Source organism: Crinia signifera, chromosome 1 (genome assembly GCF_055691185.1).
Source record: "Crinia signifera chromosome 1, ASM5569118v1, whole genome shotgun sequence".
In the NCBI taxonomy this organism is placed as follows: Eukaryota; Metazoa; Chordata; class Amphibia; order Anura; family Myobatrachidae; genus Crinia; species Crinia signifera.
Genome location: NC_139217.1, coordinates 127,641,999 through 127,663,269, shown reverse-complemented (window position 1 = coordinate 127,663,269; position 21,271 = coordinate 127,641,999). Strand labels below are relative to the sequence as shown.

Sequence of the window (21,271 nt, the reverse complement as noted above, 5' to 3'; positions counted from 1 at the left end):
AACCCCATAGATTCCACTATTTAAGACAGAATATCAGGTGGCATTCCGGCGACTTGAAAAGAATAAGACCTGTTTCTTATATCAACATTTCGAGACTTTTAATCTCGTCATCAGGATCCTGTGTATACACTCGCCTATTTGTCCTGACGACGGGGGCTTGACCCCCGAAACGTAGACAGGCCTTCATAGTATGGATTAAAACTTGGTCCATATGCTTCACCTTGCTCAGTCTCCGAGTACCTTTGTATCCCCACTACCTACATTGCTGGCTGTGTGTCCCATGCAGCCACCCTACCTACGGCAACGGAGGAAGCTGTTGTTATTGAAGCTCAAGTAAGCCCTGAGTGACGGTTCTTTCTCCTTTCTATATATATATTTTTTTCTTATTGGTGTATATATATATATATATATTTATATAAACATATGTGTGTGTTTTACAACTGCCTCCTAAGTGTACTGTGTGCACAAAACAAATCTGTAAATAATTATCTGGAATTGTCTTAGTATTTGATTACAATGACACAAAACAAATGTTGTTAATAAGTATATATGTGTACATGTGTGTGTGTGGGTGCGTGTGTGTGTGTATATATGGAATATGTATTCTTTTATTTTTCATACTTTGACAGAATGGATGTTATATGTATTAAGGATCTTTGCTATCTCTAACACATAATGTAGTTGTGGTACAGTATACACAGTGATATACAGTAGAATGTAAACAAAATGTATAAAGTAAAATTTATTAGAGAGCTATGTCTGATAACAATACTGCAGTCATTAGAGACCGTTGGCCATTAATGACTCAGAGTCACTGATTATCTATGACCAATGTTAAATACTTGTTAAAGACTCATACTGGTGAACCCCTGCTGCAGGTTATTGCTCCAGATCTCTCTGCTAATTCTGTTCATCTGGCAAAATCCTTGACAGTTTACACTATACTAGGACCATTCCTTGTCTCTTTTCGATTGCTGAAAGTACACCGGATTGATTCTGAGGCATCAAGCTCCAGACAAATTGTATATAGGACACACATAGTCACTGCTGATTGCAATGTCCGCCCCTGATGAAGTCATGACATGACGAAACGCGTTGGGCTAACTGTGATCAAGATCTTCTGAATTGAACAGCAATTATTTATGTTCATCATTTGTATACTTGTGATACCCTAATAAGGGCTTGTTTTATTCCTGTACATTGTACATATATTTGTACGTTTTATATTTATATTAAATATCAAATGTTTAAATCTACATCGATTGTATACTAGCGCACTCTGATACCCCCTCTTTTTCCATTTCTATTGTCTGGGTCTTGTCTAACAGAAGACCCTTCAGAGGTGCTGCTCCTATTTCATTAGCGCAGGAAGGGGTCCCCCCCATTTATATATATATTTATATAAACATATGTGTGTGTTTTAAAACTGCCTCCTTAGTGTACTGTGTGCACAAAACAAATCTGTAAATAATTATCTGGAAATGTCTTAGTATTTGATTACAATGACACAAAACAAATGTTGTTAATAAGTATATATGTGTACATGTGTGTGGGTGCGTGTGTGTGTATATATGAAATATGTATTCTTTTATTTTTCATACTTTGACAGAATGGATGTTATATGTATTAAGGATCTTTGCTATCTCTAACACATAATGTAGTTGTGGTACAGTATACACAGTGATATACAATAGAATGTAAACAAAATGTATAAAGTAAAATTTATTAGAGAGCTATGTCTGATAACAATACTGCAGTCATTAGAGACCGTTGGCCATTAATGACTCAGAGTCACTGATTATCTATGACCATATCTATGTTAAATACTTTTTCCATCAATGGTGGAGAAGCAGATGGCTTCCCAACACAAGCAACTATTTTGTATCCAAGGTGGCGGGATACTGAGCATAGTTCCGCTCCCTGACACTCCCTTTTAAATATGCACTAGGCTCTCCTTACGGGATTGGTACTAAATCCCAGAGGTCAGAATCCCGGTGTTCAAAATCCTGACGCCGGAATCCTGACCGCCGAAATCCCGACAAGGGGGGACTGGATCGCCCACCCCCCACCCCCTTGTGGGCTCCCTGCGCTCGCCATGAAGCAGGCCCGGTGGCTCGCTACGCTCGGCACACTAACTTATTCTCCCTCTATGGGTGTCGTGGACATCCATAGAGAGAGAAAGTGTCAAGTTTTCGGCGGTCGGGATTCCGGCGTTGGCATTTTGAACGCCAGGATTCCGACCTCCAGGATTGTAACTGCATCCCCTCTTTATACCACAATTTAATGATTTGTAAAGCAAGGCTAACCATTGGTAGATGAAACCATTGACGTTCCACTGCAGATGGATTCAAACCATATTACCAGATTACCACTCAATGGCACCATCAATAATGACCATCAATGGGAAATGCACCAATGGCCATCCCTAGCTTTTATATGTTCTCTTTCAGACATGTGAAAAGAGATGTGCCGATGTATGTTTAATTATTTTCTTTGCATGTTACAGTTTATACTTGCACCTCTAAGCATCTACCTACAACTATAGGGGTTTAGTAACTAAGATAGGAGTTCTATTGAAGATTGGATGTTGTTATGGGCAACCAATGAGAATCTACTTCTTATTTATTTAGCAACTTCCAGAACAGTGGTTCTCAACTTTGGTCCTGAGGACCCCCCAACAGTGCATGTTTTCCAGGTCGCCACACAACAGGTGAAATAATTAGCTCCACCTGTGATCTTTTAAAATGTGTCAGTAAATAATGAGTGCACCTGCACACCTGTCGGGTGACCTGGAAAACGTGCACTGTTGGGGGGTCCTGAGGACCGAGAATGAGAACCACTGTTCTAGAAGATAATAGATAGAATCTAATTGGTGCTATGGGCAACATCCTATCTTCAATAGAACTCCCATCTTAGTAAATAAAGCCATACAGTTTGTTTGCCAAACATTTTGCCCTTGCTGCACCCCTTCAGTGGAACGCATTCCCTCGCTCCATTAGACTCTCCCTGACCCTGCAAAGCTTCAAACAGGCACTGAAAACTAACCCTGTATTCATCAAAGCATACCCTTTCTCTGCATAAACTAGTCCTGAGGCTGGTTCTCCGACCCCGTGCCTGCTTACATCCTACTATCTAGCCACCGCCCACTGGCTTCAACCTCATGTAATCTGTCTGTCTCCCCTTCCTACTAGATTCTCTTCCCTCCTGTTGTCAAAGCCCTCTTCTCTTCACATGTCACTCACAGCTCTCCCATACTCAGTGACCATCTCTGTCCGCATATGCTCATCTCCATCATTGGCCACAAGCCTCTAGTTGTATTTTGATTGAGTCCTCACTACTTTATATTTAAGCTGTAATGTGTATTGAACTGTGGCGCTCTTTACCTGTACTCTATTTTTGTTATTTATTCAATGTAATACTAAGTTTTGTCTCCCTGTACTGTTCCTTTGTACAGCGCTGCAAAACACTTGTGGTGCCTTATAAATAAAATTATAATAATAATAATTTAAACAACTCAGTTTATTTTGTCATTTACCGTCACCTGAATGTAAGGTGAACACTAATCAGCCAACTGATCTCCAATATAAATGATAATGTAAACATAATTCATACTGAAAATGGCAGGCTTGGTAAATATTAGGGTTACAGAAACAGTTCTTGATGTGATCATTTGATATGTTTTCTGGAGCATAAGAAGGCAGAACCACAAAATGATATAAAAAAAACCCAAAACACATTTATTTAAATTAAAGTAAAAACACTGCATATACACATGGTGTACAATGAGTAATGGTTACATATAAAACTGAATACATGGAAATGGTAAAAACATACACAACATCCAAATTTTGAATAATACATTCAACCATATTAAATATGACAGAAACATAATGTGTGCATGAATGCTAGCACGAATGGCATGAAGAGGAAAGCATTCCTTCTGACATTCACAAAACAGCGAGCAACATGCTTCTGGCTTCAAAGGGGACTGTATAAATGCCACAGACAGGGTTACACAGGGCTCCAGGTACCAGCTGGAGTTACTACCCATAGCCATCTTTTTTTAAACCAGCCTATAGGTATAAAACTATATATAAAAGTAATAAAACAATCCACTGGATTCAAAACTACATAAACTCCTACAATTTGCAAAAGAAACAAAGACATAAAAACACCTGAACAATATACCCTTCGGTTTTGTAACATAACCATGCTACTTTGTGCATTTAGTATCCATATAATTACATATGGCCCATTTTGAACCTTCGTGATATACTATAGTAATGCTGGGATTTCATCAGCTGCCATTCTTGAATATATAAATTAGATTTTAATTGAGATCAGGCTTCAATTAACTGAATGTTGATGTAGTAGGTAGTGTACGCAGGGAATAAAACCCAATCCAATGAGAGTGCTCTTTTTTTCCCCCCTTGTTTGATAACAAATAAATAGTTGAGAATTATTTACAGATGGCAGCAATGTTGTGTGCTTCATTTTGTCATTGTATTCACCTAGTGTTTGCACTAATGAGATATATTGTAAACATAACAGTAGACATTGGCTTATACCTTTTTATACCTTGGCTTACAGTGTGGAGAGATTAGAACCGATAGAAATATGAATGCCTGTCTGTTTATCATTACAAGGCCACTTGTTTCCCTGTAATATTCTTTCCTAAAATACAAAAACAGCCTGAAATTGGGGTTCTGGTATTGACTTGCAATCCCCTGTTGTGGCAGACAATTACACGACATGTGTTTACAACTGATTAATGCAGTTGTGCATGGAAACTGTTTATTTGCAGATTGCTGCCTCAACTAAACATCAATACCGGCTCCAGTGACAAATCTTCCCTATGGTCAGAGGAATGTTACACTACTACACTAACTTATCCAGCCTGTGCCTTGCACAGTGTCGCAGTGAGACAATCTGCATTTATTTAATTGGTAACTTTTCCGTATGTCCCTTCTGGAGGTCTGTAGTACTTTGGGAATGTCAGCAGCTGAATCATGTTGAAAGCATACTTTCTGCATTTGATATTCTTCATCACATTCTCAATGCGGCATCCTTCTCTGGGAAGAGGAGAAGAAAGCACAACTTCATGAGACAGGATGTACAGAAATAAGATTTATTTATTCATTGCAGTGTTGCAGTCTTTGAGTAAAAATAACAAGGTTTCAACCATACATTATTTTTTCACAAGTGATGATACATCTTACACATTTAAATCCAGAGGCCAGACACATGTAGCAAATGCCCTCAGAAATATGTACCAACACCTGGACCTAACAGCCAAACTACCTATGTATTGAATAATAGGTACCACATTTATGTCAAAGATTGCCCACATTGGTCATTTTCGAGCATCAATACTCTCATTTGCTACTGTTTAATGGACAAAAAAACCCAGTAGCACAGCATAGTGTAACTCTACCCCAATTACGGGGCTCAAAGGAATCACGGTTATCTTTCCAGACCAGTGTAACTCCCCCTTTCATCCACTGTATTCCTACAGAGTGCTATCCATTACCTCATTGGTGGTAATGGATCACAACTGTGCACATTAAGCGATGTTATTATTAAATAAGACCCAATATGCTGTATAATAAATTTTGACCGTTATCAAAAGTAGAATTACAATCATAACTATAAGTTTAGACAACAAATCTCTGTATCTCACACACAAGAATAAGGCATTTATTGAATCTGGCCATAAAGATTTTCAGATAAATTTCCAACCACTAGATTTTTTTATCATTTGTATAATTCAATTCTAATATTTATAATTTATTTGAAACTTGTTACCTATGATATATATATATATTTTTTTATTTACTTTTTTTATTTTTTACAAAAAATATTTTACAAAGAGATAGTGCATATTGACATAAAGTACAAAAGTTGTTTGCACGTTCCTAAATTGATGCTATGAAGGGAGAAAGAAATGTAGGAAAGAAGATACAAAAAAAAGTGTTTGGGCAGCAAATTCAAACAATGTGATACAATAAGCAGACATGGATACAAAACAAAATTGAACTGTAACTGTGGGAAAAAAACATAGAGTTCATCTTCTTGAAGAGCATGCTTAGCCCTTAATGACTTAAGAAGCAGATATTGCCTACAGAGATGGTGGCCATTTTCTGGGCTGGACACTATTGCATGAGGATTGTATCCTATTATCACTCGGGAACAAGTGACATAACTGAGGTACTTGGAGAATATTATACATGGGGCATGGGTTGTTACTGTCTTCAAAGGTATCATCTCTCATGAATATTAACTCAGCTCCTTAAATTGCTCTTCCATAATATGTAGATGAGAGGCGCACATTAAGTAGTTTTATTAGTGCTGCTTGCACTGCTATGTATTCATAAACCTTTGGTGGTGGGTCTGGCTATATGTAGAATGCCGAGTCTTGATTGTGCTGGTTTAATGAAAAGATAACTTGTACACATTGGGGGTTATTGTATCAAGCCGCAAAAAGAGTGGAGAAGTGGAGAGATTGTCTTCCAATCATCTTTTAGGTGGTACTTGATAAATGCTTCCTCAAAGCTGATTGGCTGCTAAGGGCAACTTCTCCACTGATTCGCTTCTCCACAGCAACCAGTGCAGGTAGATATTTGTGAGCTTGGCCAGTATTACACAGAATTCAGCCACTCATTTGTAATGCCTCATGCTTCAACGCATTACTGGTGAATGGATGGGTATAACCATGAATATGGTTATTGGTTCCGCTCACAAAATATTACACTCCAACAAGAATACTTTACATAATGTCTCATCTCCCATATAAATCATCTGAATGTCACAGTTACTTTCCAGTAACACAGTGCAAAGAAGGCCACAATAATACAGACAGAACATGGAAGGAAATATAAAAGATTAGCATCCTTTGTCAGTTTTCAGAAATACATGCACAGGGAAGTTTTAAGCAGGGATAGCATATGTAAGGGCTGTGCCTGCCAAATCTTTAGGAAAAAGAAGACAGAATAAATATTTTGCATATAAGCTGTGAATAAACGTATGAATATACTGTACAATATAGCTTTGGGGGAGGCCGAAGTCAGAGATATTGCTTTACTACTTGCCAATGTTCTTTCATTTTTCTATATGCAAGTTGGGTTACATACATTAAAACGGTGCGGGAAGGGCTGTACTGAAAGAGCTTGTGATAGAGTCACTGACTGTGAGTGGACTTAGGGCCTTATTTGTGTTTCTAAGCAATGCTGATGTTTTCACAATGGAGTGATCGCACTGCGCATGCACCAAGGTACCTTTGCCTTTGACGTTTTATATGTAGAGTGATTGACAGGAAGGGACAGTTTGGGGGAATAAACGTGGGAGTGGTGGCAAAAATGCAGGCATGTTATGGACATTTTAGATGTGTGTATCTGCCCTCAGCTGCAATCGTAGTCCAGTCTGTGTAGCCATAGGTTACTCTAGGAGTTGATGTTGCTTGTTATTGCGTAGTTGCTGTGCCTGAGTATGGAACTGTGGAGGACTTTACGTCTATTTTTTTTTTTTCATGGGTGGCATGAAAATTGCGATGATTAGCAGTTCCTTAGCCAAGAACAATGCAGGTGTGTATGCTGTTGCGTACAAACTGTGTGTAGTCTAATCCTACACACAGTCCACAATCTGGCCTTCAAATTGGACCATTTTCTTACTATATAAACCCTTTATTCCAGGTACCATAGCTAGGATACCAAACTTGCAGGGTCATTAAATTATGCTTAATAACAAAATAAAACAAATAATGAAATCACTGATATGTGTTGTTTAAATCTATGGTTCTAATTGTAAGCAGTGCAAACTGTCACCATTCAGCGTGACAATCCTCCAGTCTGAGTATGATCTAGGGCAGTGGTTCCCAACCTTTTTTCTCTCCCATATCCCTTGATTAGGCATTTCATTTATAAGTACCCCTCCTCTCTATTTGAAATATCCACAGTACTTATGAGTGGAAGTGAGCGGTATGCGTGTCCTAATATTAAGGACTAGCTGTGGACTAGTATATGGTGAGGAATTAGGTCCCTCTTTGTCTTGCCGCTGGCTGTGTATTGTCTCCAGAGTTCCCGCTAATGCCTGTAGGATTAATGCTTCTTTCACCCATGTCAGTGGGGGCAGATGTTCACTGATGTCAGAGGGCAGCGCAGGTACTGTAGCTCTTAGTGGACAGAAAGAAAAACAAAACTGACTCAAGTGAGTCAGTTATAAGGAGCGCTAATTTAGAGTGTGCTTGCTCAAAAGCAGCTGCTTTAGGAGAGTAGTCAGCTCCCCAATTGGATAAAAAATGAACAAAGAAAGTAAAAAGCAGCGCTAAAGATGAAAAAATACTACTTCACTGAGTGAATAAGCAGGTAAGTATTAATCACACAATCACAATAAGAATAAAGGAAAAAAAATTACAATTTTATTTAAAAACAATATCAGGAACCTGATGCAAACAAGATGTAATGAGCTGCATAGAAACAACCATATGCAGCTTATTGCATCTTGTTTACATCAGGTTTCTGATATTGTTTTTAAATTAAATAAAAAAAAATTCTTATTGTGATTGTGTGATTAAAACTTACATGCTTATTGATTCACTTGGTGAAGTAGTATTTTTTAATCCTTAGCGCTGCTTTTTACTTTCTTTGTTAGCTCTTCGTGGACTGCTGGTTGGGCAAAAGCATGAGGAGAAGCCGATGATGCTGCAGATGAAACCAGAAAAGTCACAACGTGGTTCGTCTCCATGGCAATGGTAGACTTCTTTTGTCATTGGGAGACTTTTTCTTCTTCCGCCATTACCAATATTATTTTCAAGTACCCCCAACTGGTCTGCAGAGTACCCCCAGGGGTACTAGTACCCCAGGTTGGGAACCACTGATCTAGGGGATTATACTGGTGAACAATGAACAAGGTGTACATTTTGTTCATCGTCTACTGTAGCTGGAAATCCCAACAATAAATGTGGCTACTAGAATGGCACGTGTTCTAAATTTGAACATGTGCTGTTTGGCACGCCATAATAAGTCACAATACGCCCTGTGCTGGCCAGCCCTGAACGCCCAATGTCATGTCACATGCATGATGCCATTGCAATGCACAGAGCAGGTGCATCTGGCCGGGGCACTCCGATCGGTTGTACAGGCTACAAGGTGCCTGTCTAGAGCGTCTAAATGATACTATGGTGGAGCTATAGCAGATAGCATGGCTTTAGGGTGACATTCTGTACGATACTGCTCAGAAGCAAGGGTGGAGAGGTGGCGATCCACATGCTCTGTGTGATGGCACCGGTCACGCACCGATAGATACTGCCCTGAGTATCTATCGGTTAAAACCTCCTAACACAGACTAGCACGATACACTGTATGAACTCTGTATTACACGTATAGAAACTTTGGGGACTCTGAGCTCAGCTTACTGGAGCATTAATTGTCTCAAATTGTGCTATGTTAATTGTATTACTATGTCATCAAAGTTTCAAGTTCTTAGACGCAGAAAAATTCTTACCATAGTTTACATAGATTACATTACAGATTCTAACACAATAGTGACTTCTCAGGGACAAAGTAAGCACCTGGAATCCCTATGTTTAAATGTACTCAATGGCGTGAAACTGCATAGCAAAAATATACTGTATATCTTTTCGGGAATGCAAAATCGCTGCAAAATTTATACTGGAAATGGCAAGAATTAGTATATAAAAACTTACTATGTCATCACACAGCCAATAAAGAACAGCAAAACACTGGTGTATAGGTAACTGCACAAAAAGGTGCTATTATCATATATCAACCAATCAAATGCTTTCATTGTAATAAAATAGACCCGCAAATCTAAAGCTAATGTCTCATTGGTTGCAGTGGCCTACAATGCTGTAGTACATATATACAGGTTGAGTATCCCTTATCCATATATCCGATATCCAAATTATTCCGAAAACCATAGTCTCCAAAATGTACTTTCATTTTTTTTTGCTAAAAATCTACTGGGGACATCTGTAACTGGCACTACTGGGGACATCTGTAACTGGCACTACTGGGGAAATAACATGTAACTGGCACTAAATATGTGCAAGGACGGGATTGCTTGGCATTCAAATTCAGTGTCTGAGATTGTACACAAACTTTGTTTTAAAACCTTGTTTCCTGCAACATAAATGCAAGATACCTCAAGGTACCTCATTCAAATATAAAAATATTCCAAAATATGGAATAATCCGTTATCCAAAATTCTTCTGGTCCGGAGCATTTTGGTTAAGGGATACTCAGCCTGTAGTATGAGCACTACAATTTTTATCCAGCCTGTTTTACAAGCGCTCTTCCTAAGAAAACTAATTTTGTTTGAGAGACTATTTATACAGAATAGTTAGTCATCTGGATCTTTGTAAGTAAAACAATTTTTTTTTCTGATTTTACAAAAACCATTGTAATCAATGGTGCTTGCAAATATGATAAACAAAGCAAAGTAATATAAATAAGCTGTATAATCAGCATCGGGCAACTGAATGAGAGAATGCATTCTTCCTACAGATATTTGAATAAACATCACAAAGTAATCTGAATACAATACTATAGCTACATGTAATATAAATAAATATAAAAAACAGGTTGTGGTTCAAACTGCACATTTTGAGGTTAGAGTACAAAGAATTTCAGATATATTTTACAAACTAAAGGACATTGCTATTGGTTTAACAAACAGAAAATGAGGTGCATATTATTGATATTTGGCTAATAGCAATGCAAGACTCAGGATAAGCCACACAACCAACAAGTGTGAGCTGACAAGAAGCAGAGCAACAGGATAGAAGTGGCGGGAAGTTGGCTTGTTATCTGTTACACAGCCTTTTTCTGGATCATCCGACTCATTCAGAAGTCCTTGGGCTTGTCCGCTGTTAGACAGGAGAAGTTAGGAACAAACAGAATAGTATTATAGGAAAGTTAATACATGGATTTTCAAGCCATCCAAGACAAAGAACAAAACAACATGCAAAGGAGAGAGACCAAGCACCATCTAATTGTCATACAATTGCTTATGGCTAATGATTGAGTTCATGTGGACCAAGTTATCTAGATGGTGAGAGAAAGACCACTACAACATGTTTTCTGCAGGGCCCCTGAAGGAAACCTCTTACAGTTGAAACAGAAGCCAGGTGGCTCCTCTGATGTACACAATCTCTAAATATATGCTCTATGGCTTTATACTAGTACTTGACAGCTGATTCATATCATCCTAAACTAGCATACCTCCCAACTGTCATGATTTTCACAGTACAGTTCCGTTTTTCTGGGACTGTCCCACATCCGGCACTGGGGCAGATGTATTAAGCCTGGCGAAGAGATAAACTGGAGATAAATTGGAAAGAGATAACGCACCAGCCAATCAACTCCCCTGTCATATTTTAAACACAGCTGATTGGCTGGTGCGTTATCTCCTTCATCTCCAATTTATTTGCAGTTTATCTCTTCTCCAAGCTTAATACATCTGCCCCAGTGTCCCATGGTAGGGGCAGTTGGGAGTCCCCTGTCACTTTCTGAAATGCGCACAGCATCCATTCTCTGTTAGAGAGGGACTGCTGTGTGGTCATGCCCCCACAGCAGCAAACCAGGGTGTGGCTTTCCGGTCATGTACATTTATGTGAGACGATGCCCCCTTATTCTGGCCGTTATCAGGACCTCGCATGGCTAGGACTCATGGGAGTACAGACTGTAGACAATTAATTAGGTGTGATTGTTGCATATGTAAGTACAGATAAAAAGTATCATGAAAATGAAATGTTTAATATAGACAGAAGGTTTCATGAGGTAAAGTCTGCATCCATTTGTAGAACTATAATGTTAATATAAATGAGTAAAACTGCATAAAAATCTATGAATATATGTTTGAGATGAATTCTTGTAAAATATCCAAAATGTAGCTATAGCAATAAAAAGTAAGCTATATTTATCTAAGAAGGCTTTCTCGTGACTTGCTGACATTTGCAGAACCTGATTCTATTAAAGGAGTTAGTATTGAGTTGAGATTGGGCAGTTAATATATTTTGATTTCTCTTGTAGGTTAAACATCAGGAATTCGCAGTTTACCGGAGAGGAGATTGTCAGGGATTTGAGAAAATGCTGAGATTGTAGATTTAGGGCCAGTCTAAATGATAGTCATTGAACATGTTCCCAGCGTTATGTTCAAATCCTACACAATTTGTGTTAAGCAATATAAGTTTTGCTAAACTGGGGATCTACATTGAACTTACTCAGAAAATTATTTTTTTCACATTCTACTGTATGAGGAAATTTGTTCATAGTCAGATTACACAATATAACACACACACACACACACTAATTATGAGAAACTTTGGAATACCCAGACAGGTGTAACATGAGGCCACAACCCTGTGACTCATATCACACCACCGTAAACATGACAGAAGGCTATGTCTCCTTTTTCAGTGTGTGTGTGTGTGTGTGCACCTAAGCATACGCAGAGTCAAATATTATACTGTATAAATATATGCTTCATAAATGCAATAAATATGTAAAGCTGAGAAAAAAATAACAGGAAATAAACCCTAGTAAAAAACATTGCACCTTGGCAAACCATACTGCAGAGTGCATGCGGGGTAAATACTGGCTGCATTTGAATGTAGTCTACAAATATTGGGCAGCTTTATTTTTACATTGCAATATAGTACAAGTGCTGATTATAATATTATAGACACACCAGCTCTCCTGACACATCACATATCTAGAAATTCAGAAACCATTTTAACATTTATTTAATCTAAATATTTTGACTAAATATTGAGTACAGATGTTTGCTAAGAGTGTGGTATAGGGGTCTGACAGCCGGGATCCCGACAGTCATTATCCCGACGTCGGGATCCTGACAAGCCGGACCCAGACAGCATGGCGAGCACAACAAAGCCTCTTGCAGGCTCGTTGCGCTCGCCACGCTGTGGGGGGGGGGGGGTAGACCCCCACAAGGGAGAATAGCCGGTGGCGGTCAGGAACCCGTCTGTCGGTGTTTTGACAGTCGGGATCCCGACTGTCGGGACCCCGTCCGGCACCCGTTTGCTAATTCTACACATACACACTCCATAATACCTACTATTAATAATGTGATCTACACTGATTAGCCATAATATTAAAACCACTAAGAGGTGAATTAAACAACATTGATTATCTTATTCCAGAGACCCCTTTCAATGGGTGGGATATATCAGGCATTAAGTGAACAGTCAGTTCTTGAAGTTGTTGGAAACAGGCAAAAAAGGCAAACATAGGGGCCATATTGTGATGGCTAGAGCGGTTACCTTTAACTTGGCCCCAGTTCTACTGGGTCCCACTCCCCCCTTCCTTCGCTGCAGGCAGTGGGGAGAAAAAGGACAGGCTGCCGCTGCAGTACAGCCTTTCTCTCCAGCTCAACACATGCTGCTCAGTGCCGTGTGCTGAGCTAGAGAGAGAGACAGCTGCAGCAGCCTGTCCTCTCTAGCATCTTCGTTTTTTTTTTCATGGGTGTGGCCACATCCCCTCAAGTATGCCCCACCCCTACCCAATGGACACGCCCCCTTCATTTACCGCAGCCCGGCCGCCCTGTTGGCACCCCTGCCTGTAGGCAATATGGGATATGTCTAGTTATTCTAGAAGCCTATTCCTGGCATCAAAGACAAAGAGAAGGGAAGAACCTGGAAAACACCTGATTGGGTAGACACAGGCCTGTGGTTTTCTAGTTTATTTTTCAAAAAGAGAAGAAAGTATCAACTCAGCACTGATGCACATTTTGGTTACTGTCAGGGCATAAGGGGCTGTGCTTCCACCTACAAAGCCTGCAATTAAACGTTCTGGAGAAATATTATATAACCTCAAGTAGAAAACTTGTCTTGCAGCACATTTTTCATCTCTGCAAATCAACAAATGTACATGAAACGTAGGCACTATGACCAGCGGTGTATGTATACAGCCAGTACTAAGTTGGTATGCACTAAGCTTCAAAAGTGATAAAATGGAGAGTGATAGACAGCCAGCCAATCAGCAACTAACTTCCATGTCACAGACTGGAGCTGATTGGTTGGTTGTTAATCACTCTCCATTTGAAGCTTAGTGCATCTCGCCCATAGACTATAAGGAAAATAGATATACAATTTTAATACTTATTATTGATGGCTGACGGTGTGTTTGGTCCGCATTATGTTCTCATGGAAATGTATGGGCTGTAGTCCTACCTACATTATTAATCTAGTGCTGTGCTTAAAGCTGAAAGAAAACTCATAGGGATACCACACTCAACACTTCTTCTAACCTCTTTTGTTTTTTCTCTTTTCTGTGTTGAACCCATTTTTCCACATTTGCACTTGTCACATTACAGCAACAATATCACAAAAAATTAGGCAGTTTTCAAACAACTTACATCCCACATTTTCAGAGAAGTGTTTTTGTTCCTTCCAACACAGCAAATAAAATTTATTAATTATTAATTAATTTTTATTTTCTTAAAGTGACATACAGTAATTGTACGTGTGCAGCTGTGCCAATTCCTGTTGCTCCGCATAAGGCGACCGCACGCCCTAACAGTTGTCAGAAAGGGGAGGGCACAAAAACTACTGGAGACATTGGATACTGTTTCACTATTTCTTACTATACAAATATGTCCAATTATTTGGCCTTAGGGGCTTCTTCAGACCTCAGCATATGGCTGCGAATTTGCAGCAGCCAGCAATCAGTTAAGCCGTTACCCTGCGTCAGTGAAATCCCACCTTGCGAATTAATGCCCTCACTGCAAATGGATATGTCTGGGTGTACATCCCTTAGCACCATGTAATTATGTCAGAAATCCTTTGTAACAGGCTCACCATCTAATGATTTTTACATAGGGCACAATCATTACAGGCGCCGCAGAGCCTAAGACTTACTCTACGCTGCAATGAAAAACAGGCACATCCGGGTTGAAGCAGATGTCACAAACCTTCCCCTAACCCGGCTTGGTATGCCTGCGTTTTCCTTGACACTCCCAGCATTTTTGCGGCATGCCCAGCATTTTTCTTGCCACTCCCAAAACAATGGTCAGTTTTCACCCCCACACGCCCACTCCCTCAATCACCTTGAGAACGGCCAGTGAACTGGATGCATGACGTCATCACAGGCATGGGTTACAAGTCCCAGGAATTACCCTGGTCTATCGAATTGCATAAACCCGTGATTTAGTTGCATGCGTGAAAGAGCGTGGTTATGAAGAGGCAAGGACCCGGGATTATTAATCTAGGTTCGAGCTTCTTAGACATAAGTAGGGCCCCTGTAGTATCGCCGTGCCTTAGGTTTCTCTGTATGTCAGAAGGGGATAAGTTTAAGCATATGGTTTTCAAAATATGTATCAGTTTAGATGTGATTTTTATAAACTTTCTAGACCTAAGAACCAGGAAATCCACGCATTCGACCCACGTCTACCAACCTGGGATTTCCTGGCTCTGGGACCCCATTCACACTACACCAAAAACCTGGGAAATTCCCACGTCATATGCGTTCACACTGAACTGGGTCTGTCCTGGAATTTAGGTTTTGCTACGAACTGCAGGAGGCAGATGAGACATAGGAGGTCATTCTGATTGATGGGGGAGCAATGTTTTTTCTGCACATGCGCATAACCATTTATGCACATGTGCAGGCACAGTGTGTGACCGGACACGGTGACTTGCATAGTCGCCGGCACATTCGCCTGGAGCAGTGAATGCGGGGTGGCAGAGACGGGTCATGCCCATGGGAACACCCAGCGTTTCATTGGCGTTCCCATGCTAATGGAGGAATGACTCATGCCGGGGGCGGGCAGCTGAAGTCGCTGGATGTCAGCTGCCCATCCTGTTCATGAAGTTGGGTGCTGCAAATCTAGGTCACCAGAGAAAACTGTATAGCGTATCGCTGATTTCGCCTAACTCAATGTTGACAGTCTGAAAACTGATTAAAAGAATATGGGGATAGGAGGCATAGAATGAACCGGACTGTGATAAGTACAAAGTAAGCTTCTACTCTGAGGTTTTACTAACAAGTTCCCTGTTCAGCATCTACCTCATAGGTACAGTAAGTACATCAGCATGCTGCAAGCAACTCCTGTCCCTGCTGTTCTCTTATGCTCAGGTAGCCGAAAATGCTGAACCGGGTTTCTCAGTAATTCATGGCATTTCTTATAATAATATCGATCTGCATTCCTGCTGAGGCTCACAGGACAGATCATTTATTCCACCTACAAGACCTAAGAAATTATTTTTTTTGTTATAAGTACAATACTATAGCATTTCGTGTCTTGAAAGAGCAATTAACTTACATTTGTAATACATTTAAATCAAATAAAAAAATATTTAACTGTAATTGTCAAGGAACAGCGGGAGGATTTTATTTAAGGCTAGCAGAAGACAGGATTATTTATGAAGAGTCATTAGGCTGCTTTATAACTTGCTTCAAGGTTACATCACTAGAGAACGTGGTGTTCTAGAGAAAGCTAATTTAAAGGGAAAAATAGTAGTAAATACACAGAAAAAAGCAGGTAGGCTAAATAATGTGTACGTATATCACGAGAACGCCATGCTGCACATGACAGGTGTTGCTGTTACCTAAAACAAATGTTCTTTTGTTACTGGCAAAGGTAACATGGTATGATCTGTTGTAAAAGAGATTTCCTGACTAACAGCATACTTTCTTCAGTTTGCGGAACCTTTGCAGTTACTGTATATGCTCATTAATTATCTTTGGGAAAGATTCCAGTAATAAGGGTACAGACTTGATACACCTGAAATATGTCTGCTGTAATGTTACTCTCTTTTGAGACATAGGCCTTTTAACGCCATATATGCATGTAGGTATGTATTTTATTATACATTCAGAGACCATGTGAATTCTCTGATGTGACCCCATGCTAATTGGAAATGGGTTTTGCTTCTGTAAAAGTACATTCAGGAGTTCTTTGGGTGTATGCAGAGCTACAAAGCACCGACATTGCTTATGAGCCTTTTGGCAGTAGATAAAGGTCTGATCTGAGACACACTATACAGTAGGTGGGAAAAAGTGGCTGTTTGAACCACCTTAGCCCATGTGGTCACAAGGCTGCATTGCTGAACCAGGGTGAAGTGGCCATACCTGGACCACAGGCTACATTCTAGTTGACAAAGAAACATGCACAGATAAGCTTATTTACAAACTACAATATAAAACATGTGGCACCACACTTTTTATTTTTTTTGTATTGAAAGATACAAGCCCACTTTCTGCCAACATCAAAATGATAATAGTTTTAGGGATTCATCTGAAAGACTGCAAAATTGGTGAAAGAGAGAGCCCTGTGTGCTTCCTCTGGGCATTAGGTCCTAGACTGCTAGAGTCTCAACTTCAACTGGAAGGACTAAGGATTATATAGCCACCAGATGAGACTTTCAGGACAACCCGATCTGTTTGCTGGGTGCATGTCATGGTGTACCAGCGTGTTTTTGGAAACGCCCAGAAAACGCCAGGTGTCCACCGCATAACACCAGCTTCCTGTTTGCAAAACTCTGTAATTTCTCTCGCTATTCACCCTTGTGCATAGCGTATGTACTATCTGTACGTATGCGCAGTCATTTGCTAATCACTCAATCTGCAAATTTGCTGATCGGTGATCAACTCTGAAACAGGTCCTAAAAGGCATAAGTTGTAGTTATTTATATATTCACTATATTATATAATTAAACTTGTGTTCCCTTTACTTCCATCCAAACTATTTAGTCAGTTCACTTCTCTATCTTTTCCCATCCTTATTGTATTCTTTTATTTATTAACCCCTTCACGACATTTGACGTATATATACGTCATGGTCGGGAAGTACTTCCCGACACATGACGTATATATACGTCATGACTTCAAACTGTCACTGCGTCTAGAGACGCAGTGACAGTTAGGTGATGTCTGCTGTCCCTGACAGCAGACATCCCCCCTCGTCGCCCAGGGGGGGCAGGGGTGCCCCCCCCGGTCGGCGATCGCTGTGATTGGCTGTTCAAATCTGAACAGTCAATCACAGCGTTTCCTGTGTTACCGGCGGTAACACAGAAAACGGTGGTGATCGGTGCAGCACCGATCACCACCGAGCGGCAGCACCCCCCTCCCACCCGCCGGGCACTCACCCGGCAGCGGCAGCAGCTCCACCGGCTCCCCCGGTGCGCACGCAGCGCTGCCCTCCTCCCCCCTCCCCCCCGCAGCAGCAGCAGCAGCAGCAGCAGCATCATGCTGCTACAAAAGTTAAAATTAAATAAAAAAGAAGTTTTGCAAATATATATATATATATATATATATATATATATATATACACACACACATATATATATATATATATATGTGTGTGTGTATATATATGTATATATACAGATGGGGCCGGGCTCATCTTTGCAGGGGATGGCGATGGCGTCGCCATCGCCATTCCCTGCTCCCGCGCCATCTGTGTGTCGGAAGGGGACGCGCGCGCACGAGGTGCGCGCGCGTCCCCTTCCGACGGTGCTGCCCTCGGTTGCCCGGTGCCCACACCGGGCGCCCGCACCCCCCCACAGCCTCCTCGGGTCCCCCCAGCCCCCCTCGAGCGGGAGGCGGACAGTATTGTGTCCGCCTCGCCGCCCGGATACTGAGACGCGCGTGCGTGGGGGACGCACGCGCGTCTCAGTCAGATGGCGCGCCGTGTTGCTGGCGGATCGCCAGCAGCATGCTGCTGGCGATTCGCCAGCAAGCATAAGGCCTGCGCTATCTGTATATATATATATATATACACACACATATATATATATATATATATGTGTGTGTGTGTGTGTGTGTATACCGCACCGATCACCAACGATCGCCAGCCCCCCCCCCCTCCCACCCGGCAGCCCCCCTCCCTCCCACCCACCCGGCTGCCGCAGCGCCAGCACCCCTCCCACCCCCCCGCCAGCCGCAGCGCCAGCCCCCCTCCCAAAGCTGGTGACCAAAATGGGGTCACTTGTGGGGGGGTTCCACTGTATTGGTGCTTCGGGGGTCTTGCTAATGCGACATAGCACCCACCATTCATTCCACCACCAAAAATCACTCCTTCCCTTCTGAGTCCTGCCATGCACCCAACTGGTATTTTTTGGTCACATGTGAGGCATTGCCGTACTCGGGAGAAATTGGGGCACAGATTTTGGGGTGCTTTGTCTCCTTCATTCCTTGTGAAAATTAAAAATTTTGAGCCAGAACTGCATTTTTGTGTAAAAAATTAAATTTTTTTACACAAAAATGCAGATCTGGCTCAAAATTTTTCATTTTCACAAGGAATGAAGGAGACAAAGCACCCCAAAATCTGTGCCCCAATTTCTCCCGGGTACGGCAATGCCTCACATGTGACCAAAAAATACCAGTTGGGTGCATGGCAGGACTCAGAAGGGAAGGAGTGATTTTTGGATTTTGCAGCACAGATTCTGGTTGAATGACCCCCGAAACACCCATACAGTGGAACCCCCCCACAAGTGACCCCATTTTGCAAACTACACCCCTCAGGGAATTCATCTAGGGGTATAGAGTACATTTCAAACCCCCCGAGGTTTCACCAATTTTGATACAACTGAGCTGTGAAAATGAAAAATTAATTTTTTTCATTTTCACTACCCAGTTGTACCACAATTGGTGAAACCTCGGGGGGTTTGAAATGTACTCTATACCCCTAGATGAATTCCCTGAGGGGTGTAGTTTGCAAAATGGGGTCACTTGTGGGGGGGTTCCTAACTTTTAGCATCTTATGGTGCCTAGAAACCTACATGGTGCCTAAAAAATAATCTCATAAAAAGGAGGCTCCAAAATCAAGTAGGTGCTCCTTCTATTATGAAGCCTGTGGTTTGGTCACCGTGCACACTAGGGCCACATATAGGATATTTATGAAAACCAAAGAATTGGGGGAATCAATTTTTAGTCACATTTCTCTAGTAAAATGTACTGTATTTGTTAGAAAAATGTATTAAAATTGAAACTCTGCAAAAAAAATGAAATTTTGAAATTTCACCTACACTTTGTTTTAATTCCTGTGAAACACCTAAAGGGTTAACAAACTTCCAAAATGCTGTTTTGAATACTGTGAGGGGTGCAGTTTTTGAAATGGCATCATTTATGGGGGTGTCTCACATACAAGTCCCTCAAAGTCACATCAAAACTGACCTGGTCCCTAAAAAAATCAGAGTTTGAAATTTTCTTGAAAATTTGAGAATTTGCTAGTCATATTTGAAGCCTCCTAGTGTCCAAAAAAATGAAAAGGGGGTTGAAATAATGATTGCAACATAAAGTAGACATATGGTCTTTGTTAGTTATTAACTATTTTGAGTGGTATGATTATTTGTCTCACAAGCAGAAAATGTGACATTTTGCATATTGCTAAATTTTCCATTTTTTCACGATATTTTGGTATTTTTCACAAAAAAACACAGACTGTATCGACCAAAATTTACCACTAACTTGAAGTACAATGTGTCACGAGAAAACAATCTCAAAATCACTGGGATAAGTAAAAGCAAAAAAAAGTTATCCCCACTTAAGTGAGACATGTCAGATTTGAAAAAAAGGGCTCTGTCATGAAGGCACAAACTGGCTCTGTCATGAAGGGGTTAATAAAGAAGCCACACTGGTGCTTTTTCCATGGGGTACTCTACTAAGGCTGGCTTCCACAATACAGAAATGCCTCACTGGCATACCTCCCAACTTGCTCCATTCTCGTGGCGGGATATCTGCATGTGTTGGAGGCGTGCGGCCGAAATGTGGGGGCATAGCCTGCCAGGAAAGGGGGCGTGGTCTACAAATCCCATCATCCAGTGAGGCCACACCCCTGTTTTGCTGCTGTGGCATGGCACAGAGTCTGTGGGAATAGCATCTATTTACTGCTGCCCAGTGGGTGACAAGGGGGGACTCCCAACTGCCCCCACTCCCCCCCAGGCAGGACAAGGGAAAATCCCCCCAAAAATGGGACGTTCCCACAAAAAGCAGGACAGTTGGGAGGTATGTTGTTTATAGACATAGAAGTAAAATATGATTTCATTAAAATAAAGTCAGAGCTGTGTTATTACATTGCCAGCATGTATTTACCTATCCTTCTTTATTAGCAGCTCAGATGATGTACAATATAACCTTCACTTCATGTCGAGGTACATTACACACATGTATAAGTGCCTCTCTGTATGCAAGCAATTCACAGAGCTATGAGGCAGACATTGGCAGAACTCCATTCAACTCAATAAAAGATGTGAGAGAAAATCAAAGAAGAATACACAATTTCTATGATTATAACA

General features: G+C 40.9%; 1 protein-coding gene across 6 annotated transcripts in view; it reads right to left on the bottom strand.

Moving 5' to 3' along the window:
* Positions 1 to 3,716: 3,716 nt before the first annotated feature.
* INPP4B (inositol polyphosphate-4-phosphatase type II B) overlaps positions 3,717 to 21,271 on the bottom strand; it is a 512,352-nt gene continuing 494,797 nt past the window's right edge. For 5 of the 6 annotated variants that reach the window (XM_083173202.1, XM_083173215.1, XM_083173223.1 and 2 more), the window contains one exon: positions 8,620 to 10,882. In XM_083173202.1, the coding sequence (XP_083029328.1) occupies positions 10,708 to 10,882 (175 nt within the window). In that variant the 3' untranslated portion in view covers positions 8,620 to 10,707. Of the gene's footprint in view, positions 5,073 to 8,619; positions 10,883 to 21,271 lie in introns of those variants that run through there. The other variant, XM_083173210.1, reaches the window with a different exon arrangement.